General features: G+C 50.9%; 1 protein-coding gene and 1 long non-coding RNA gene across 4 annotated transcripts; one reads left to right on the forward strand and one right to left on the reverse strand.

Moving 5' to 3' along the window:
- Window positions 1–390: 390 nt before the first annotated feature.
- On the reverse strand, window positions 391–1,136 carry LOC133217932 (uncharacterized). Its single transcript, XR_009727011.1, has 2 exons — window positions 849–1,136; window positions 391–794 (listed from the first exon to the last, which is right to left on the reverse strand). It is a non-coding gene; the product is annotated as an uncharacterized LOC133217932 (long non-coding RNA).
- An 811-nt stretch (window positions 1,137–1,947) lies between these two features.
- GALNT5 (polypeptide N-acetylgalactosaminyltransferase 5) lies at window positions 1,948–18,694 on the forward strand. 3 transcript variants are annotated; one of them, XM_061363789.1, is made up of 10 exons: window positions 1,948–3,439; window positions 7,906–8,072; window positions 9,795–9,914; window positions 10,387–10,522; window positions 10,901–11,020; window positions 11,506–11,623; window positions 11,826–12,149; window positions 15,222–15,302; window positions 16,099–16,260; window positions 18,273–18,694. In XM_061363789.1, the coding sequence occupies exons 1-10, from the start codon at window positions 2,202–2,204 to the stop codon at window positions 18,411–18,413; spliced, it is 2,607 nt and encodes an 868-aa protein (XP_061219773.1). In that variant the 5' UTR covers window positions 1,948–2,201; the 3' UTR covers window positions 18,414–18,694. The 3 variants fall into 3 exon arrangements, with proteins under 3 accessions (XP_061219773.1, XP_061219776.1, XP_061219774.1); XM_061363792.1 differs by lacking the exon at window positions 16,099–16,260; XM_061363790.1 differs by lacking the exons at window positions 16,099–16,260; window positions 18,273–18,694 and adding an exon at window positions 13,077–13,339.
- Window positions 18,695–21,149: the final 2,455 nt, after the last annotated feature.

Raw genomic sequence — 21,149 nt, forward strand, 5'->3', positions numbered from 1 at the left:
TGGACACTGCCTGTAACATTCTTCCCTGTTAGAAAAAAGGCTGTCTGGCCTTTCCCATCTGCAGAGGAACATGCTTCCCGCAGTCCTGGGGACTGAGGTCTGGGGGGCTAAAGTTCATCCACAGCCAGGTTCCCTGCATAGCTGCATCTGAGCCACGCTGCACCCCTGAGCTGGCTCCTTGGGGGGGGCCACATGCACCCAAAGCCCAGAGCATGACCCTTGGTGCCACGGCCAAGCCACAGCAGTGGGGAACCCAGCCATACCAGGATGGCACACCGGACTGGGATCCAAGTGCTCCAGCTGCTGGGTGAGATGGTCAGGAATGGCAAGGGAAGGAAGCAAACAGAAATGGAAAAACAATGCCAGTGTGGAGAATGGACCCACAGTCCATGATTCGCTTAAACATTTATTTCCAAACCAAAGGTATTATTTAAGTTCAATCTTGCCTCCAAGCTTCCTTACTGCCAAACAGCTGCTCAATTTTTTCCCCTTTTAACAGTCCTTTTGCAATCTTATCCTTCACTCCAGCTTACTGAAGGTCCTTAAGCACGCAGCAGCCACACACACAAATCCTACTGAAATCAGAACTGCCTGCCACGTCTGAAGAGTTTGTTTTACAAAGAAAAGCCTTGGAAAAACACCAGAACTGCCATTTCTTTTGTGCTTTCAATCTCACAATATAACCATAGGCTGGACTTCAAAATTACTGGGGCTTTAAAGTATGAATGTATTTTTTTCCCCACTCGTTTCTTTTCCTTTCAATATTCATATGCACTGCAGTGGGTTGTATCCCTCTATTTAAAAAAAAAAACCAAACCACCAAACCAACCCCCCCCCAAAACAACAACAAAAAAAAACAAACAAAACAAAACAAAAACATCTCCTGCTCTGTGATTTGGGATCCCATGCATTTCTTTTAAATTTATTAATACCAGAGTTCAAGCAAGCTGCAAAATACTGACCAGCTCAGGCTTTTTCCTCTTTCACTTAGTGCCCATACCAGGGTTTCACAGCTGATGCCGACATGCTACAGTTGACCTTACAGCTCTTTAACTTAACCGTGTGCACAAGCGCAGTGGATGCCACATCAGTTGGACAGCATTGTCCGCAGGCTTGCTAATGGAGGGGGCCTGGCACGGCACGGCACAGCACATAGAGGCTCCCTGGCAGGGCAGTGGGCTAATGGCTGCTGGTAGGAGGGTCTCCACTGCAAAGCTCCTGGAAGCACTGGGATGGCAAAGGGCCCCCGGGTTGTGGTTTTGATCAGTTGGTGTAACCCAGTCATGAGGATCTGCGTGACTGTCCCAGCATGCGGAGCTAAACGTGACGGACGAACAATCACCCTCTGCAGAGCATCTCCTGAGTAGCAAAGCCCCACGGCAGGAGCAGCCAGCTGCTGTGGCGTTGGCGGGTGTTACACCCTCCCGGCCTGCCACGCCGACGCCGGGGGCACTGCACCCAGTGATTACCCCACAACCAGCCCCGCAGACCCGACCGGGTGCGCTGGGGCTGCCCGGGGTGTTCCGGGGCTGCCGGGGATGACCACCCCACCCTGACCCCCAGCCCCGCCTGAGCCCGCGGTCGGGCTGCTCCGGCTCTTTTTAACCCAGCTCGAGAGGCTGCCGGGCTTCGCCTCCCTCTTCGAGCCAGCGCCGTTCAGCCGCGGCTCGTGTGCCCTGGAATAGAAGCAGGTACGGAAAAAACATCCACGTACTCGGCAGACAGCCTTAACCTCCACACTCCTGCGGCTGCTGCCACGTAACCTACTTACACTGCTTCACTTCTGTGCAAGGACCACTTAGCCGCAGCCCCGTTTGCATCCGCATTCCCACGCGGGCTGGTCCGGGTGCCTTGCCCCCGGAGACCTGCTGCCCCACCGGGAACAGACACTCCGCAAGCTCCGCACCCCGGAACAGAACGCATAAGCCCCCACGGTGTCCCCAACGGGCCCCAATGGGAGCGCAGCGCTGCGCCGGGGCCCGTGCAGCGGCGGAGGTGAGCGCCGGCCGGAGCTAGCCGAGCCGAGCCGAGCCGAGCCGGGCCGGGCCGAGCCTACTCCGGTGTTGAGTTACAGCGCGGGCCCCCGGCGCTGGGTGGGGCGAGAGGAGCCCCGGTCCGGCCCCCCTCTCTGCTCCCTCCGGGCACGGGGTGCGCCGGTCCGGGTGCTCCGTCCGCCCGCCCGCCCGGAGCGGCCTCCGGGGATGAGCGGGCTGCGGCGGCTGTTCCGCGGTAGCGGGCGAGCGCTGGCGTTCGTCTTCGCCGCCTCCGTCGTCTGGCTACTCCTCGACATGGCCGTGCTCCGCCTCTCCCTCGGCGACGCCGGCGGGCGGCTGCTGAAGGAGGCAGCGGACCGCGGGCAGGAGAGAGCGCGCCCGTGGCGCGGCCCCGAAGCGTCGGCGGGCAGCAGCCAGGCCGATCCCGCTGGGCTTCGCCGCGGGCGACACCGGGGCACAGGGACGCCGGGCTCCCGGGCAGCTCGCCGGGAGCCTCCCCGGGCGCCGAGCCCCCCGGCCTCCGCCGCCTTCAGCAGGGGGCGGCACGCCGAGGAGCACCCCGCCGCTCCCCCGGGGACCAGGCCCACCCCGCCGGGGTCGGTTGTAAACTTGAGGGGCGGTGCAAGGGTCGTGGCGGCACCAGCACCGAGCGGACCCCCGTCGAAGGCAGCGGCGGAGTTCGTAGTGGAGCCCACGGGGAGCAGAGCCGGGTCGCTGAAGGCATCACCGTCCCAGCCAGGCTCCCCCGACAAGCCCCATTCTCCTGCCCTGCCGGGCGCGGGGCATTCTGAGCCTGCACGGCGGGTCGGGGTCAGGGGGCCGGCGGTGCAGGGGCCCGGGCGTGCCACCGAACAGAGTCGGCAGCAGCCCGCGGGCACGCTGGTGAAGGGCGGCCTGCCACCTCGGTCAGCGGAGCTGGGAGCCCTGACTGGGCGGGAGCGAGTGAAAGTGGGAAAGAAAGAAACTTCCTCCGAAAACCATTTCATCCTTATTGGCAAAGAGGGGATAAAACTGGACAGCCCAGCAGCCTCACGCCTGGGATCTGACTCTGCGAGGAACATCACAGAGAGACAAGAAATGCGCAAAGATTGGCAACTTGCTAATGAAAATGGGGACAGCACCCATGCTGTGAACACCACCACTGGGGGTGCGGATGGCTGGACACGGGGTGCAACGCAAGGAGCAGCTCCCAAGGTGCATGCAGCTGGCAAGGACGGACAGGAAGAGATGGGCACCAGCAGCCCGGGGACCCACAGGGTCTTGTCCATGGATGCAACGCTTGCCCCAAGAGATCTCCAAGCTCCTGGCCAGTTTGGACACCCTGTTTCAGTCCCTGATGACAAACAAGAAGAAGCAAAAAGTAGATGGAAAGAAGGAAACTTTAATGTCTACCTCAGTGATTTGATTCCTGTAGACCGAGCCATCATGGACACCAGGCCTGCTGGGTAAGATATTCTTCCCTTGCACAGATAATTGCGCTGCACTCAGTGGCTCATGGGGAGGTTTGCTGTGGGTGCACTGTGACCTTCTTTTTGTGCTTCTAGCTGTGAGACCGCTTTTGCCTTTCCACGTAGGAGCAGCCTGTTATTAAAACTGGGTAAAGTTTGCAGATTGTCTTAACCCTGAGCCCTGCCATCCAAAGAGGCTGGGGCACATAAGGTGGGCAGTGTGGTGCAGGCCTCTTTGTGCCTTAAAACACTTTGTCTGGTTTATCAGGTGCAACACTGAGCACTGTTTGGTTTCAGTATTTGTGCATGTGGTTCCCAGAGCACCCCTGCACCAGTTGATTTCTCTTGGTTGTAGAAGCCACCTGCCTGGAGGTGCTTTCACTCCTTCAAGCAGCCGCTGCCCTTCCCTCAGGGTAGAGGCACCACAACAGCCGCCTGTGCCTGGAGGGACTACTGAAGCCCTAAAAGCAGGAGACAAAGCCACGGTCTGAGCTCTGATGTGGCACACACACTGGCCAGCAGTCAAGGGGACATGCCTCAGAGCGATGCAGGCCAGCAGCTCTGCTGCCATTGTGCTTACAGAGCACTGCCATGGGTACCCACTCTGTGGAGGCGGCTCAGGGTCTCGAGTCTGTGGGCACACAAAGGGAGGAATGGAGAGGTTTGAGTTAGAAAGTTGTTGTTGAGCTACAGCTGTTCCAGTGAAATGCGTAGCTAATTCTGCAAATCTCAGTATTGTATTTAAAAGACCCTCCCTCCCTGTAGTGCCCATAGAAAGGACAAGGGTGAGGTGTGGGTAGAACCTTGCCCACTGATGGAAGGGGTCAGGGCCTCTTCTGAGCCGCTGTGGGGAGGGTCCAGGGAATGTGCTGCTTCAGATGAATGGCAGAGTAATCTCTTTATACTCAGTTTTTCCTACTGCAAAAGTTTATCAGCCCCTCGGCAAGTGAGAGACCTGACTCACACAGAGACCCTCTTCCCACATGTCTCTCTTCCCACACTTACAGTGTATTGATATGGTGGGATGGGAGTTGTGCCATGGTTTGTCTCCCATCCCACAGCGCAATGCACAGACATTCCCATGGCACTGCTCGTGCTTACCATTTATGGTGGGTAGAGGATGCCAGCTACATGGTGGCTCAAAGCACTGTGTTTTGGTCTTTGACCAAAAGTCCTGAAAGCTGTGGAGCAGAACCCAGAAATGCTTGTAAGTGCAGCCTGCATGCCACGGGTGCCACACGCCTCCCCAGAAGGAAACAGCATTGCTGTCTGGGCGTCACGAGGAACGCCTTGGCCAAACAGGAGCACGTCACTGACAGCACTGCCTGGGGATGCATGCTGCTGCGCTGGGGCACGGGGCCATGGGAAGCTGCCCTGGGTGCCTTGGCACTGGCAGGAGCCTGTGCACACTCTGCCCTTGGCTGGTTGGCAATGCAGATATCAGACCTTAAGGGCCAGCTCACTCCAATGGCTGTTGGCAGCTCTCAGGGATGAAACAGCATGTTACCGCTTTTGCTTCCAGTCTGTCCCAGTTTAGACTGCAGTTCCTCTTGTGATCCTTGCTGGAGTGCTGAACTAGACCACCAAAACTTGGCCAACAGGAACTTGCCCTGTCACAGCCTTCAATGTGCCTACCAGTGTGCAATGCTTGCTGCTTTCTGAATTTTCTTACCGTGGTGGTGCTTGCTGAGCCTCTGCAGAAGTGCATGCAGGAAGGATCCCACCAAGGAGGAGCTGGACCTCATTTCAGCCCAACACTGCAATGCTGTGAACTAAGGTCCCCACATGCCTCTGACCCCTCCCCAGGCTACTGACATAGCTTCTCTGGGACAATTGAGTCATCCAGGTTTAGACAAGGACCAGGATTTCCTGGCCTGGCAAAAAAAAATGTTGCCCGCCGCATGCCAGAGTATGGCCTGGGTAAGTTGGCACCCATGCTGGCAGGCATGGGGAAGGACCGTAGCTGTGCCTGACTGAGCTGGGAAAGGATGGGCTGGGCACCCCTGCAGATCAGGTCAGGCTGCTTCTAAGCTCAGGGGCAGCAGATCAAAGGTGATGATTCCCCAAAGCAACTTCAGAGCCTACATTTTGTTGACTTTCAGAGTGATGTCAACAGAACATAAAGGCTGTGGGCTATTTTTGTTTAAAAGCCTGTTTAGGAGAGAAATTTCAAAAGGATTTAACTTCTATTTCCCTTTAGTTATATATATTAATTATATATACATCTCTAAAAAATATATAGGTATGTATATATAAGTGTATATTTAGCAAAGAAACAGAGCCCACAGGAGGTAGTGAAATTTCCTTAGCTTGGGGTCAGCAATAACAAACCCAGTGTTCTCTGCCCAGAAATACTACTTTTTTAGGCAAGAAGGGAGGAAAAGATGTTCCTCCATTTGAGGTTTCCCCTCACCCTCACACGGGCGCTTTCCAGCTGCCAAGGGTACATGCAGGCTCTGGCCAAAGGCCTGTTTGCTGCTAATGAAGGAGCTAAGAGAGATGTCCTCATAGCAGGTCCTGCCTGACTGCATGCAGACTTTGTAGCTTGGGTCTCAGCTGCATTTTCTCAGCTGCTTTCACATCCCTCTCTCTGTGCAATGAAAGCTGTTCTGTTCAGCAGCTGCCACCTTATCTGTGGGCTTGTTCCCTCCTCCCACCACAAGCTGCCTCCTTGGGTTCGCTGTAGGAGCAGCTACAACTCATCTATTTTCTCCTAGTTTAGCTGTCCCTTGTTGTCTCCCTCTTGCAAGTGACCTTCCTGGTTCAGCCCCTGCCTTCTCTCCATTGACCCTGCGAGTCCTGCCAGCATGCCCAAACCACTCTCCCTTCCCATACTGCAGAGGGGTCCCACCACCACAAGCCAACGCCCTTAACGTTTCCAACCAAACCATAATCAAACAGCACATCCTCTCCTGGCTGAGTCAGTCTCGGCTGCTGTCTGAGGTGAACCAGGCTACAGAAGGAGAAGGAAAGACATGTCCCAAGGATTGTGACAGAGAGTAATTCTGGGGATATTTTCACTTAAGGAAGCACTTCTGATTAGCTGTGAAGCCCTGAAATGCCTCTGAATTTCCTTCAAAACACCACATGGTCTGAGCTGCATGTCAGCATCCAAGCCAGCACCAGCCAGACACAAAGGACCATTCACTGAGACAGAAGAAGTCAGTTTTCCATATGCTCATGTGTACCTGTCTATTTTCTCTGTTGTTGACAGCAGAATGGACAGTGGTTTTGATTCATTACTGAGAAATTATCCGCATCTGCAGATTGGCTGGTGCCTGTCCTGCCAGTGGAGGTCTGCTCTGGAAGAGAGAAAAACCTGCTATCAGCCTTCAGCTCCTCATTGAAGAGAGAGAGAAAGCAAGTCCCAGCAATTCATGGATATTCTGGGATAAACTGTCAGTCTTGGGGAGGCGAGCAGTCTGGGGGACAGGAGTGCTCTGCCAGGCATTCTGCAGGCCTGGAGATCCACTTGGAGATAGCAGAGCTAGGGAATCCCTGCTCTCCAAGACGCCCAGCACAGCAGTGCTGATCTTGCAAATGGAAGATGAGAAAAGCTGCTCACTGACCTTTTGGTGAAACACAGAAGACACAGGCCTGACCCAGCCATTGAGGTTTTGGCTGTTGCAGAATAAAGTGACAAACCCATGAGCACAGGAGAAATTTCATCGTGCCTCAAACCCACCGATGCGTATCATTGGCTGTTTGTGAGGGGAGCAGGTGCTGCATGCAGGCTTGGCACAGCCAGGCTGGGTGTCCCAGGGAAGGCATGGGTGCTCAGGGTGTGAGGTACAGGGTGCTCAGGGGACAGAACTGCCAGTACCGTCATACATAAAATGTACACTTGAGTATTTTACCTTTCTCCAGGATGCCCTGAGTGATGTGCAGCAGTTGGACTGGGAAACTCTTCCTCACTGTCTGCATGTTTGATGAGTTGCTGTGCTGAGTAACCCTTCATGTAAATAAATGGCCGTTTCCCTGCATTTTGAACATAACAAACACCAATTCTTTGCTTTCAACGGGGCTATCCCACGCAGCCCAGGATGCCAAGTACTGCGAGTGTTTGGAGCACACCAGGATCCTTTTCATGCAGGAGTCCCTGAGACCAGTGGTGCAGAGCTGGGATCAAGCCTCACTTTTGGGGCCTTTCAGCTATTTGCTCATTGAGAGGAGATATTGTCACCTGCAGGTAGGGAGTTAAAAGAGATCCCTGTTAGAAAGGAGTGAGCACAACTTATCCCATGGGGCTGCTCACAAGAAGGGCCCTGTGGGACTGTGTGGGGAGCTCCCCCTGCTCAGCCCTCTACTCCCTCTCCCAGCAAAATCCTGTTGCAGGGCATTGCCTCTCTATTTCACATTTGGCATCTCCCTCCATCCCTGCGTGTTTTCCCAGAAAACAGTAAGCCTGGAGACTTTCAGGAGTGCAAATGGCCATCATCTGTGAGCCTGTGTTGCTGTTGCAGGTGCTCTGAGCAGCGTGTTCATGATGACCTCCCAAACACCAGCATCATCATGTGCTTTGTGGATGAAGTGTGGTCCACCCTCCTCCGCTCAGTTCACAGCGTTCTCAGCAGGTCTCCTCCTCACCTGATTGAAGAAGTCATTTTGGTGGACGACTTCAGCACTAAAAGTAGGTGAAGCTTCTTCTGCCTTTATGAAACTAATATAACTTGAGGCCAAAATGCAATTTGTTCTCTGTAATTCAATTCTGAATAGAGAGAAATCACATTTTCTCCTTTCGATGTATTGAAGTGCATCCCCAGCCTGTGCTGTTATTTCCAGATGAGGGGGATCAGAGGTCAGATGGGCACTGGGAGTGGCTGTGGTGGATCGAGCTGCAGTTCTTGCCAAGCAGTCTGCCAGACTTTATCATTCACGTCTCTCCCATCCTAGTCCACTCACTTAAACAGCTGCTACGTTTACAGCTGTACATCACTAAGTTTACACACGTGCGCTGCTTTGCCGATGTGCGGGAGGCTGGTAGACACACTGCAGTCCAGGAGCACCATCTTTGGGGGATCCTGGGCCAAGGACTTGGACGTTCATGTAGATGCTGTCATCCTTCTCTGTGCGCCTTCCAGATGAGTGCCCCGTGTTTTCAGTGCTGCGCTTCCCTGGTTGCTCAGAGAACAGGATAGTTGCAGTAAAAACAGTGGTGAGCCAGGCATCTGCACATGCACAGCAGCTTTGCATATGCACTCAGGCATTTTGTATGATACTGAACCTCTGCTTTGTAATGCTTTGGCTCTCTGCTGGCTTAAGCCCTTGAAAATGTAGGAATAATGTAATTTTCCAGCTGCTGGTTCTTCTGTGCTCAGCATTGCTGTAATCTGAGTAGCAGCAGCAATAACCTACTGCAAACGTGTCCACAGATGTTTCACCTTTGGAGCCTTTCAAAGCTTTTAACTGGTTTTTGAAATGCAAACAGTTACAGTTTCCTGAAAAAAATCTAGAGAGCACTAATAAATCCCATCTATGGTGGAGATTGGGGGTCCTCCCTACAGACCAAACGGTGTAAGTGGGTGATAGCTGGCTCCAAACAAAGCACTTTTCTTACTAACTTCCTCACAGTCTTTTATTTGTAAGAGTTCACCACCAGCTACCTTCACAGCCACAGGGAACCATGACTAAAGCAGCCTGAGAAGTGGAGATATGTCACAGCAAATCCTTGTGCAGTTTAAACCCAGGCAAAGTCTTTAAATGTGGTGCAAAAAAATAGGTAAAGTATTTAGAACCAGATTTTAATTGTGATTATAGTGCAAGGGAGAAAAAAAAAGTCATTTTGGAGTTTTTGAGCAACAGCTCAATACCTGGTTTGTATCATGAACTACTCAAGTGATGCCACTGAGATTTTGCTCATGGCCTGTCACAAAAACCCCTGCACTTGCTGCTCTCCACTCTCCCCGTGGTGTGTGTGCAGCGAGTCACTGCACTCGCCCACACTGGCTATGTCTGCCTTTGCTGCATCTACTGGGCTTGTGCAGGGAGCAGGACACAATACCACCACCTGCAGCTCATCCTTTGGAAGAGCATATCGCCAGACAGCCCATGGTGAGCCCCCAGGACCAAGTAGCATGCCCATCACAGAGTACCAGGGACACACGTCTCCAGAAGAGATTTTTAAACTCCAGCTGAAACCTGCTGGCACTGATGTGGCTGGGAGTTTCACCCTAGAACAGGCTCAGTCTCCGACACCAGAAGCCCTGCAGCTGTGCCTAGATGTTCACACCCCAGCCCAGAGGATCCTGGTGTATCTGGAGATGCTTCCAGGGACATTCTGCCCCCTGCTTTTCACCTTGGAAGTGGGTGCGAAATTGGTAAGTCAACCTCACCCTCTCCTCCTTCCCTGCAGAGTATCTCAAGGAGAAGTTGGACAAATATATGTCACGATTCCCAAAAGTGAAGATTCTCCATCTCAAGGAGAGGCATGGTCTAATACGGGCCAGACTGGCAGGAGCAGAGATTGCCAAAGGTAGGATGAAAGCCATTTCAGTCTTGGCTGGAACCCCCACAGGTGCTGATAAGCCATCTCCAGCACTGAGTTTTAGTCTCCTCCCAGTGAGATAATGGCATCTCTTTGGTATGTAAAGCACAAGGATCTGACAAGTGGTAGAGCTGTGTCTTGTCCAGCACCTCGGCACAGCCCTAGCAAGCCGCAGCTGGGATCTCCAGCTGTGCCACCTTGGCTCCATTGCCTGCACAAGCGAGGCTGTCTTGGCATTGAAATGGTCATTTCTGCTGGGAGCCATCCCACTTCGCTCTGCTGGCCTCCATGGCTCATCAGCAAAAACATGCTCTGAGCTATGGCTGGGAGGGTTTTGGGAGCTGTGGCTCCGTCATTGCACCATCAGCACTACCGTGAGGTCACAGCGTGTCCAGCCAGCATAGGATGGGAACAGGGAAGGGGCACCTGGGGCCTGATCCTACCCTGTCCTCTGCCACAGGCAACATCCTGACGTTCCTGGACTCACATGTGGAGTGCAATGTGGGGTGGCTGGAGCCGCTGCTGGAGAGGGTCCGCCTGAGCCGGACCAAGGTCGCCTGCCCTGTCATCGAGGTCATCAGCGACAAGGACATGAGGTAATGTGGCTTGTGTCCTTGGGATATCCAAAATCCATGCCAGTGGCTTGAGTGAAACCTCTTACTGGGACCACCAACATACTAATTACAGGAAGACCCAGGTCCAGACCTCTTAACTGGCCTTCAGCAGCATCGCACAAGCGATACGTCATGTTGCTGTGCACCAGAACTTAACATCAGCAGTGGATTTGGCCCCTTCATTTATCACACACACCTTTTCCCTTTTTCATGACTTTTAGTACATGAAGAAGATTCCTGATGAAATTTGTTTAAATCCTATTTTAATTATGTACAGATATTCATCTTCACTCATTAAGGGTGACATTTCAATCAGGACTGTGACTCAGAATTAGTCATCCCAATCTTTTCTCTGTTTAGTTACATGACCGTGGACAACTTTCAGCGTGGGATTTTTACTTGGCCAATGAATTTTGGATGGAAGCAGATTCCGCAAGAGATCATAGAGGAAAAAAAAATCAAGGAAACTGATATAATAAGGTAAAAAAAAAGCAAAAGTGAGAGCTTTGTGGTCCAACCTGTTCCTTTGTTAATAACTTAGCGACAAAGGCTCCTTCAATGCCAAATGTTGTTCCTTTTCCTGCAAGGACAACAGACACAGGCACTTTGTACACTGTGGGTAGTCACATCACCAGACATGGGCAAAGCCCAACAAGCCTTTCTCACCTCATGTGGCACTGCTGACATTTTGTTGGTGTTGCTGGGGCTGGGGGAATGTATCATTGCATTTTTCCCTTCCATGTCCCATTATGGTTTTCAGGCTGGGTAAAGCCACTCAAATACTATAGAATCAGCAAAGTGACTGATCAGGTAGTGTGTTGCTGTCTCTGTAAGTGCAGCCTCAGGTACCATCCCCCAGCATTTAGTAGCCCACAGCTTCCCAATTATACCCTTGTCAAGGCAAAGGGAAGGGGATGGGCATTCCCTGACCAGCTGACCTGCCCCTGTGGCCTGTTTGTTCCCAGGTGCCCGGTCATGGCAGGTGGCCTCTTCTCCATCGATAAGAAGTACTTTTTTGAGCTGGGAATGTACGACCCAGGGCTGGATGTTTGGGGAGGTGAAAATATGGAGATTTCATTCAAGGTATGTCACTGTCATACACCTGCATCCCTGCCAGCCTGGCTCTGGTGATGGGGCTCAGCCAGGGTCTCCCACAGGGACAACCCATGCTGGAGACACCATTTGTCCTGGCAATTTACTTAGTTTTCTACTTCTCTTCTGGCTTGCACAAAGCCAGCACCCAACATTTGCATGTGTTTCTATCAAAGCAACCTCTGTTTCTCAGGTCTGGATGTGTGGAGGAGAGATTGAGATTGTTCCATGCTCCAGAGTTGGGCACATTTTCAGGAACGACAATCCTTATTCCTTCCCAAAAGATCGTGTGAGAACAGTGGAGAGGAACTTGGCCCGCGTTGCAGAGGTCTGGCTGGATGAGTACAAGGAGTTATTCTATGGCCACGCTTACCATTTAATCTTGAAAAACGTGGATGTTGGTGACCTCACTCAACAAATCCAACTGCGAAAGAAGCTTCAGTGCAAAAGTTTCCGGTGGTACCTGGAGAATGTCTACCCAGACCTGGAAGCTCCCCTGGTTAAAGCCAGTGGTCTGGTATGTAGCCAGATGACTTGCTGCCCTTCATTTAAACATGTTTTCAGTGGCTAGCTACATGCTGCCAGTACAGTGGGTTGTTTCCCTGGCATTTGGTAACGTTACTGAATATTCAATATGTCACAGTGGTCTGGATTCCCTAGTGTTTTTATACAGAAATAGGTCACAGTCACAGTTCCAGGAGACAATTTCCCTTTAAAGAGCCATTTGAGTGTTTCAACCTCAGATGAGCTGCCCCTGTGGCAGACACGGTCAGGGATGTGCTCCAGGGCGGGGGGCCAGTATCCTCCCTACCTGCACAGCATTTTGGCCACGGCAGGAGGGAGAAGTGGTTTATCGGGCGGCCCTGAGGGCCTGGAACAGGCAAGGTTTGTACCGGTGCTCTGCTGCCAGCAGAGCGCAGCAGAAATCCGCTTTTCCCCTGCACTGCCTACAGCCTGGGAGAGCCCGGCATCTTTGCAGCACACAAGAAGCCTGTGTTTCGGGAGGGCTCAGCGGGCAGAAAGCACCTTAAATGTTAAGTCCTGCTTCCACAAGACTCTTGCTGGCTGATAAGTATAAGTGGATCAGGCTCCATTTCTCTTGAGCCATCTCTCCATCTCTGCTTTGGGAGACTTCTGATGATCTCTGGCACCAGGTCCTCCTTGTGCAGCTATTCCTCAGGTGTTCAGTGTCATTTTACCAACATTAAAAGGTCAATTAGACAAGAATAAAATGCGGGTTCTGAATTTGGCCCAGACTTTAGCCTAAGCTGAATATTAGCTGCTGCTTTGGACACTCAGAAACCTCAAATATTCTGCCCAGAAAAGATACAGCTTTGATTGCAAATTACTTATAATGGCAATTACAAAAGTAAAATATTTGGTCTGTCAGAAGAATTTCAGTGATTCCAGGAATGAAAACTAAAGGGTTTTCTGCCTGTCCTAGCCATTGCCATCCACCAGTGCCATGGTAGGAGCAACACTTGCTGAGAGGGGGTGGCCAGAAGCCGGTGACCACAGGTCTGGCACGGCTGGGGCAGTGAGAAGAACGGCCTGTCCCCTCCATCCCTGCCAAGGCACACAGTTACTGCACCAGCCCTTCTGGGAGCCAGGAAACAGCACATCAACCATTCGGCTGTGTTTCAGGCTTTTCTATGGGCCAAGGGCTTAATGTGAAGGTTCACTGTCACAGGGAACCCTAGGGATTAGGTCAGGCTCTCTGCCAGCTGCAGTGTGTTGCTTTAATGATCAAGCCATGAAGGTGTGGGAGGGTAGCTCTGCAGAGAGCATGGGGAGGAATGCCGTACTTCCTCTGGTGACCTCTCAGCTCTCACAGAAAAGATGTAGGAAACTGCTGGTTTGGGGCGCTTCAGCAGATTCTGAGCAGTGCATCCATTCAGATGCATCCATCCATCTCAGTGTGACAGTGGCTGCAAGCAGAAGAGCCAAGGGCTGTCTCTCTGGCTCCACAACTTGTATGTCCAAAAGCCCATGTCCTTGCATTTTTCAGAAAGCACTGTTTGGATTAGACTGAAGGATTCAGTGAAACATGGGCTTAAGTGACATTTTTGAAAAAGAATTAGCAGTCATAATCCGAGAACATACCCCCCCCCCAAATTTGTTGAGAAATACTCACTTTTTCAGCTTTTTTTTTAAATCAGAGCAGTAAAACAATGTCAAATTCAGTGCAAAGCAGTTAGACCATATATCACCTGCACCAAAACCTCAGTTTGTCAGAGGTGTTTTTGAAAATTTTCAAGATACTGCCTTGCTTTGTCCTGATTCAGGCCACCTGAATTGCTCTTTTATCTTCATTCTCAAAATTTAATAGGGCAGAAAATCTGTTTTTCAGCTAGCTCTGCAAATTCCAGCTGTTACTTGAGAACTGTTTTCCAAATAGCCTGTTTATTTATAGGGATTAATTCATAAGTTCTTCAGAAATTCTGAAAAAGAAGGAATGATGTTTGCAAGGAATTGGAGATGTGAGTGGCCTCGGGGACTTATTTGAGGAGCTGGTGATGGTGCCTGCAGACTGCAGCCAACCAAATCCTCTTATGGCCATGAGTCCCTGCAGCGTGGTAGACTTCAGCCCAGGAACTGGAGTGGGCTGGCAGAGCTCAGTCCAGTGTTTTCAGCTTTCCCATATTACTTCCCGTACTCCTGAGCAACCTCTGAACACGCCATACAAACAGCATGAAGGAAGTGCCCCTTTGCAGACCTCACTGTGTGCAGATGCTGGCGCTGGGCAGGCACTGGGTGCTGGCTCACCCGTGAGGAATTGTTGCAGGGAGAAAGAGCAAAGAGAAGCCAGGGAAGGGAGCAGAGACTGATGCTCACTTGCAGCAAGCTGGGGGCTGAATACACATGCTCAGGGAAACTACGCTACCCGGGGTGCAGTGCTTACTTGTCCTCTCTTACACGCACCAGAGCAAGGTAATAGCAGTTCAGTTACAAATAGTTAATGATGATGTTCCTGCCAGGGTTCCCACTCTAGGGGACTGTGTCTTCATTTCCCCATTGATGATGGGTACCAAGACAGCCAACCTGGATGGAAAACAGGAAGAGTTGCCTCGAGGTAGGGCATCAAGCACATCACATACATAATGGAGTTGTTCCCTGGGGCCAGCTGTGGGGTCTGTGCCCTAGCTGGAAGGGGACCAGCTGGGGCAGGGATGGGGCCACCAGGCATTTGTGTCAGCTGCGCGTGTTGGTTGCTCCCCTCCTTCACAGGGTAGCAGTGGGAAGAGATTCTGCAGTTGTTAGTTCCTGCTGGGAGCTGTTGTTTGATGATTTGCAGAACAGGAACATGAGGTATACCCAAAAAAAAAAAAAACAACCCAGAAAAGAACGTGTTTCATCCAGCCTTGAATGTTTCTGGTAAGGGCTAGTTTCAAGTTTTTGTTGGTAGAAAACATGAGTAATGGACCAGATACGCATTTACATACCTCTCCAACACATCATCTCTGCTTTACTTAATTAAGTGGATAGTATCAATCAGTGTCTCTGAATCCAGGAGGTTAACTGCAGTATAGCAGCCTCTCCTCTTTCTTGAGAATTTATGTCTGAATTTGAATTTTGTTCTGTTTTCCAGCTTGTTAACAAAGCCATGGCAAGATGCATCACTGTGGAAAACACAACACTAGCTTTTGAGGCATGTGACGTTAACAACAATGTAAGGATACCCTGCATACTGAGTATGTAATACTATTTTTTGTGCATGGCGTAGACCTCATGTATCTTCTTGTGGTGACCTGCCCCTCCCTCGGGAGCTAAAGCACTCCTTCCCATAGGGCACATGGCCACATGATGCCTGCAGACAGCTAGGAGCAGGAATTCCCTGTTTGCAAAGTCTGTAGCCAGCCCACAACCCCAGAACCAGCAAATTCAGCTGGAATAGGAGAGTTTGATAAAACCATGAGCCTGCACATGAAAATAGGGAGAAACATTTAAATACAAGTGTATGCTTTCTGTACTGCTGCAAAACATCCAGCTGCCCTCTGTTGCTCGATGGGAAGCAGCCGCTGTGGACAGTCTTCCCCTTCCTCTATAGGTAGTGTTTTTTAGGCAGGTCCCTGCTAATTGCTCTCTGCTCTGGCACAGGCTGGCTTGTGGGTTGGGCTTGTCATGTCCAAGGGCTTGTCTGTTTGCACCCCGGTGCTGGGGTGCAGCCAGGGGAGGTGGCAGGGCAGAGAAGCACACAGCAGTCACCTTTGGAGTCAAGGCTTCCGTGCCAGGAGTCACTCTCAGAGCCTGCACCAGGGCTGTTCTGAGCTTTCTTGCTCTGCAAATCCATAGGAAAGGTCTTCCCATGGATCACAGCTTTCCTCGTCCCCTGGTCCTTGGGGAGGACAGCAGAAAGGCGAGAAGAGCATCTGCTGGGGAGCCTCTGCCAGCTGCCATCCCCATGCAGCCAGCCCTGCTGATGGAAGGCAGGTGGGGTCACAGCTCTTCCCGGTCTCTCCCCACAGAACCAGAAGTTCAACTACACCTGGCTGAGGCTGATCCAGCACGGAGACCTCTGCATCGCTCAGGCTGGCACTGCGGGAGCACTGGGCCTGCGTCGCTGTGAGGGCAGGAGCCGCAGCATGGCATGGCTGCACAGGTCACTGGCAGCCTTCCAGCCAGAGCTGGTAAGTGCTGCGCTGGCGAGGGCAGCCACACCATGGCCTGTGGCCCCTGGGTTGTGTTAGTGTGCTGGTGTGCAAACTGATGGCCAGCTGCAGCCCAGTGCAGGGCGCAGGATATGCCCTGGCCCTCTGGTCCTGGCTTTGCCGAAGTCTTCTCTTTTCACCTGGAGTTGGGTGTTGGTCCCCCAGCACCAGAGACTTTGCTCAGTGGGACAGAGATGCACATGCTGTTGGGTTGCATTATATCCAAGTGATGTGTGCTTCGACATTGGGTTTCTCGGGGCTGGGGAGATGCTGGCCATGTGAGGAAGAAATGTTTTACTGTGAGAGTGGTGAGGCACTGGAAAACACTCCCCAAGGAAGCTGTGAATCCTGCATCCCTGGCAGTATTCAATGCCAGGTTGGACAGGACCTTGAGCAACCTGGTCTAGTGGGAGGTGTCCTTGCCCATGGAAGGGGGTTTGTAACTAGATGATCTTAAGGTCCTTTCCAGCCCAAACCATTCTGCGATTCTATGATTCACTCTGACATGACAATAATGAAACATCCCTGTTTTACATAGAAATCATCGATAGCACTTTCTTGGATATTACTTGATATTTACTGGTATTCAGCTCACCAGTGCCTTTTTAAAAGGAAGCATTTATGAAAAGGAAAAGAATGGATACTTAACATTCATTGCCCGCACTTGTAAAAAAACAAGGAAGTCGGGACTGAATCTCAGTCAGCCTGGTGTAAGTAGTTGTCCAAAATGCTATGAAATGGCATACTTTATATTTAAGAAAGAAATACTTTTAATTTAAAAAAGAAAAAAATGTAGCTAAATTATACACTCACCATATATTACAAAGTTCCCATTCCTTTTCAGTCTGAACAACTGAAACTTTAAAAGCCAGAGCGCCGCAGTGCCAAGGCTCACCTTGGGTGTGTTGTGAAAACTACATGAAAATTGTCACCTGCTTAGGAATCCAGGCAGCAGTACCAGTGCACAGGCACTTTTTGTTTCCTGTTTCAGCCTGAGCTCACCTCAAGCCATGAGTTGGGTGTACTTGGTGGTCCCAGCCAGAGCAGGGGGCTGGGCATGAGCAGATGCTCCCAGCTGTGGCAGGGGATGGGGCTGGCCACCCAAAGGCACAGGCACCACCATCCTCCCCAGGACAGGCAGCCTTGGTCTGTGTGATTGCGTCAGCCTTTATTAGTGCCAGCAGTAGGAAGTCAGAGAAGCAGCTCAGTGCCTGGTGATGTTGACTGGAGGAATTAGTGTGCTTTACCTTCTGATGTCACAGTCATTGTGTCTTACTGAAGTTGTGAACTGCATTTCCTGTATGCACAAAGATCCAACTTTTGCCCAGACAACACTCTACATGTCATTTCAGGAGTATTTCATCTAGGTGTTAACCAACGGATTGTAAGTAACACTGCAAAGCTAGGTGGTAACGCAGAAATGTCCTCACCTTTGGCAGTGCTTTCAGCATTGTCTTCCTGGCCACGTGGGTTAAGTAGATAAAGCTAAGCAGATGTGAAAAGCAAGAAAATAGAGATCACTCAGACTCTTCATTCTTTCACAATCCAGTTTACTGCCCCAGCATTTGAACTTCAGCACTGAATTATCTAGGATCTTTTTCAATTCAGTAAATGTGCTCGGAGTTCACCAGCCAAGAAACTCCAAAATACAAAAATCGGTCTCTCAGAGGTACCCCTATATAGCATGTACCATCTGGAGTGATTTTCTTTGCATGGTAATTTCTGCTTGCACAGTGAGAGAACTAATGTTTCTCTTCCCAGTGAATGAAAGCTCAGGAGGTGTAGTATGATCCTGGCTTGGCAACAGGCGCCAGCTTTGAATCCCACCCAGAAGTCCCTGTAAGTTGGCAAAGAGATCTTATGTATTAGGGAAACATGAAAAAGGGGCACACCATCAAGAATCAAGCTTTCTTAGTGGAAAAATAGAGCTGCTGCCACATGAGTCCTAAAGCTGAAGCTTACCTAAAGCCCTCTCTTTCTCTCCCCTGCAGAAAGACCACATCATCTCAGAGCATCTCCAGCAGCCAGCTTGCTTGGAAGTGGATCCCTCTCACAAAGCCCTGAGGGTAAATGCCTGTGACTCTGCAAATCCTTATCAAAAGTGGCAGTTTGGCAATTACTATGCAGACTGAAAGGAACACAGTTGGACCAGAAACACTGTGTTTTCATCTTGAGAATTCAGCAAGGACATCTGTGTGACTTGTGACAGCAATTATGAAACTGAAAGTTCATTTCCAAATGATAATTGAAATCTGTCATTTAAACCAGCGTATTGAGAGATCAGAATACTGAGAGCAGCACATCTGGTTTAACGATGTCTGAAACATGGGCGTGTTTTTCCTTCACTGTGAGAGACTTTGGCAAAAGCTCAAATAATTTTCTGTATTATTAAATGGAAATATTTTCTGAAGTCCCCCATCCTACTGTAAGCAAACCTTCAGCAATTCCCCCCAGACAACAGCATAAGCTACAGGAATACTTCCAGGGCTCAGTAGTCTGTAAACAGCAAATGGGGCTGCTTATTCTTCCACAGAAAATGGAAGTTTATTGACCAACACATTAAAAAAAAAATCCATCTGACATGCCCATGCTGGGTTTGGCTGCGGGATCTTGCCCTGTGGGACCCGTTGCCTCTGACAGATGAGTATCAGGGTTCCATTAGGAATTGATTGCTTATCAAAAAAGCCTTCTTTTAATAATGGGGGGCAAATATGGGTCACTAAGCTGCCCAGCAGCTGAGGTAAACGGAGCTGTGGAAGAGGCAGTGAGTATGCCTTGCCCACACCCCCAGTGAGGAGGTGGGTGTCTTGCTTCGCTTGGAGGTGAGAGGAGCTGTTGGGGAGGCAAATCAGGGGTTTATCCTGCTTTTTGCCAGTGACACACAGCAGCTGTGTCTTCGAGCCCCAATGGCTTTTTAGTGGCTCCCCCAGCATCACTGCAGGTTTACCTGGCCCCTGGCCAGGGTACTGTGTTGCATTGGTGCCTGTGCCAGAGTCTGGTGGTGCTTCGTGCAGCCCCAAGCAGGGTGGCTTACCCCACTCCTGCCAGGGCCATCCCAAGAGAAGCTTTACCTGCCAGCAGCATGAGCCAGTAGCTCTCCCTATCGTGGCATCCTCCCACAGTGGAGGGGAATAGAGGGAGGGCAGAGACCTCTGTCAGGACATCTCACAACCTAAAACTTCTGCCTGTATACTCTTGGGATGGAGGAACTCAGTGAGGGCTTTCATTCAAAAAAGGGTTGCAGAGCACAAGTGTGTGCACATATACGTGTGTGTGTACACTCATTTCAGAGGGACCACTGCAGAGGTTAATACAGTGGGATGAGCTGCTGCACAGCCTGAGCTGCACAGGATGGCCAGGCTCTGCACATCGGAAGTCCCTCTGAACTTACTGTTAAGGGCAATTTTTTTCTTATTGTGAAGCTTTTCATCCCCAAAAGGCATCACAGTTTTTGAAGGGACAGATTTGGTAGGAGACTAAATTCTGCTGTGACAGCACAGTGAGATGTGTCCCTGGCTAGCACTAATGTGTCCCTGGCTGGATTTCTTCCCCATTTCCATTAGGAAGCTCCTCCTGTGGGAGGCTGCTCCCTGTACAGATGTGGTACATGGATGTACAGGGATGTGGTACATCCCTGTACATTGATACATCCTTGTGGTACATTGATGGTCGCTGGAGAAGCTCATGCTTCTCCTCCTGCCTTGCTGTCCTGCACTGGGATGAGGAGCACAAGCTGCTGGGGATCCATGGGGCTAAGCATTGCACTTGGTTCTCATGCCACTGTTGACCCCAGCTGAGGCTCCACCTGCATTCACAAAACTCTTATACCTTTACTTTGAGTTTTCTTGTTACTTCTCACATGGTGGATTAATGCTGACAGCATCTGACAGGCTGAGTCTGCCAAAATATTGACTGGCCCAACAGATTTTCCCTACTGGCTCCTATTCCAACTGTCTTCCTGATTTTCTCCCTCTTTTAGTGCAGATAGCCTGCAGTCACCATCAGAAAAAATGACACAGATGTTGTTTGTGCAGTCATCTTTTATCAGGAGCATGAATTTCATCAAATTCTGTTTGCTGACATTCAATCATTTGTCACCAAGTAGGCACCAAATGGTCGTATGTCATGGTCACATTCCATTGCCAGGCTTGTCACTTACATTCTGATGCCCTTTTTGTGTAGATGTTCACTTCCATGTTGGTATCTTTTGCTTAAAGACCGAAGCGTGCCTTCGGGGCTGCTGGCAGTGAGCAGTGTCCCTGCTGCTGCACAATATTGAGAAGCGTTCAGATTGCACCAGTCAGCCTAGTCTTCCAGAAACAAGAGCATTTTTTCCAGCACACTCAGCAGATGTGGCAACAGGAGTCTCCTACCCAGTGAGCTGCCTGCTCCTTTTACCATCCCCACTGATGGCACCTGGGTGTGCATCACACCTTGAGGGGCATTGGGAGGCTTTGGGATCATGGAGGGGAAGGAGAAAGGTACCATGGTTGGGAAGGACCACTACTTATGCTGGGGACAGGCACCACCATCCTCCCCCATGTTGGCAATGGGAAACAAACACAGCTTTTCTGAACAAGAACAAATGCTGTGGCAGGGAGGGACACTGCACATCGTGCTGTGCTTCCATCAATAAGTACCCTGAAACAAAGCGGCATGGTTGGAGGCCCCATTTGGTTTGTTAAAAAAATAGAAAAAAAAAAAAAAGATTAAAAAAGGGAAAAAATTGTAAGAGATGAAGCATCTTCCTCAGCACTCTGTGTGTTAACTGTTTCTGTTAACTCAGACCCTTTCCAAGGGGTCTCCTGCCTGAGTTACTGCCAGGCTGAACCGCAAAACGCCTGTAACCCCTTGATCAACATCCTGCA

Source organism: Neopsephotus bourkii, unplaced genomic scaffold (assembly GCF_033783945.1).
Source record: "Neopsephotus bourkii isolate Nb327-2 ecotype Australia unplaced genomic scaffold, CSIRO-AGI_Nbou_v1 NB_1181, whole genome shotgun sequence".
NCBI classification, from domain to species: domain Eukaryota; kingdom Metazoa; phylum Chordata; class Aves; order Psittaciformes; family Psittacidae; genus Neopsephotus; species Neopsephotus bourkii.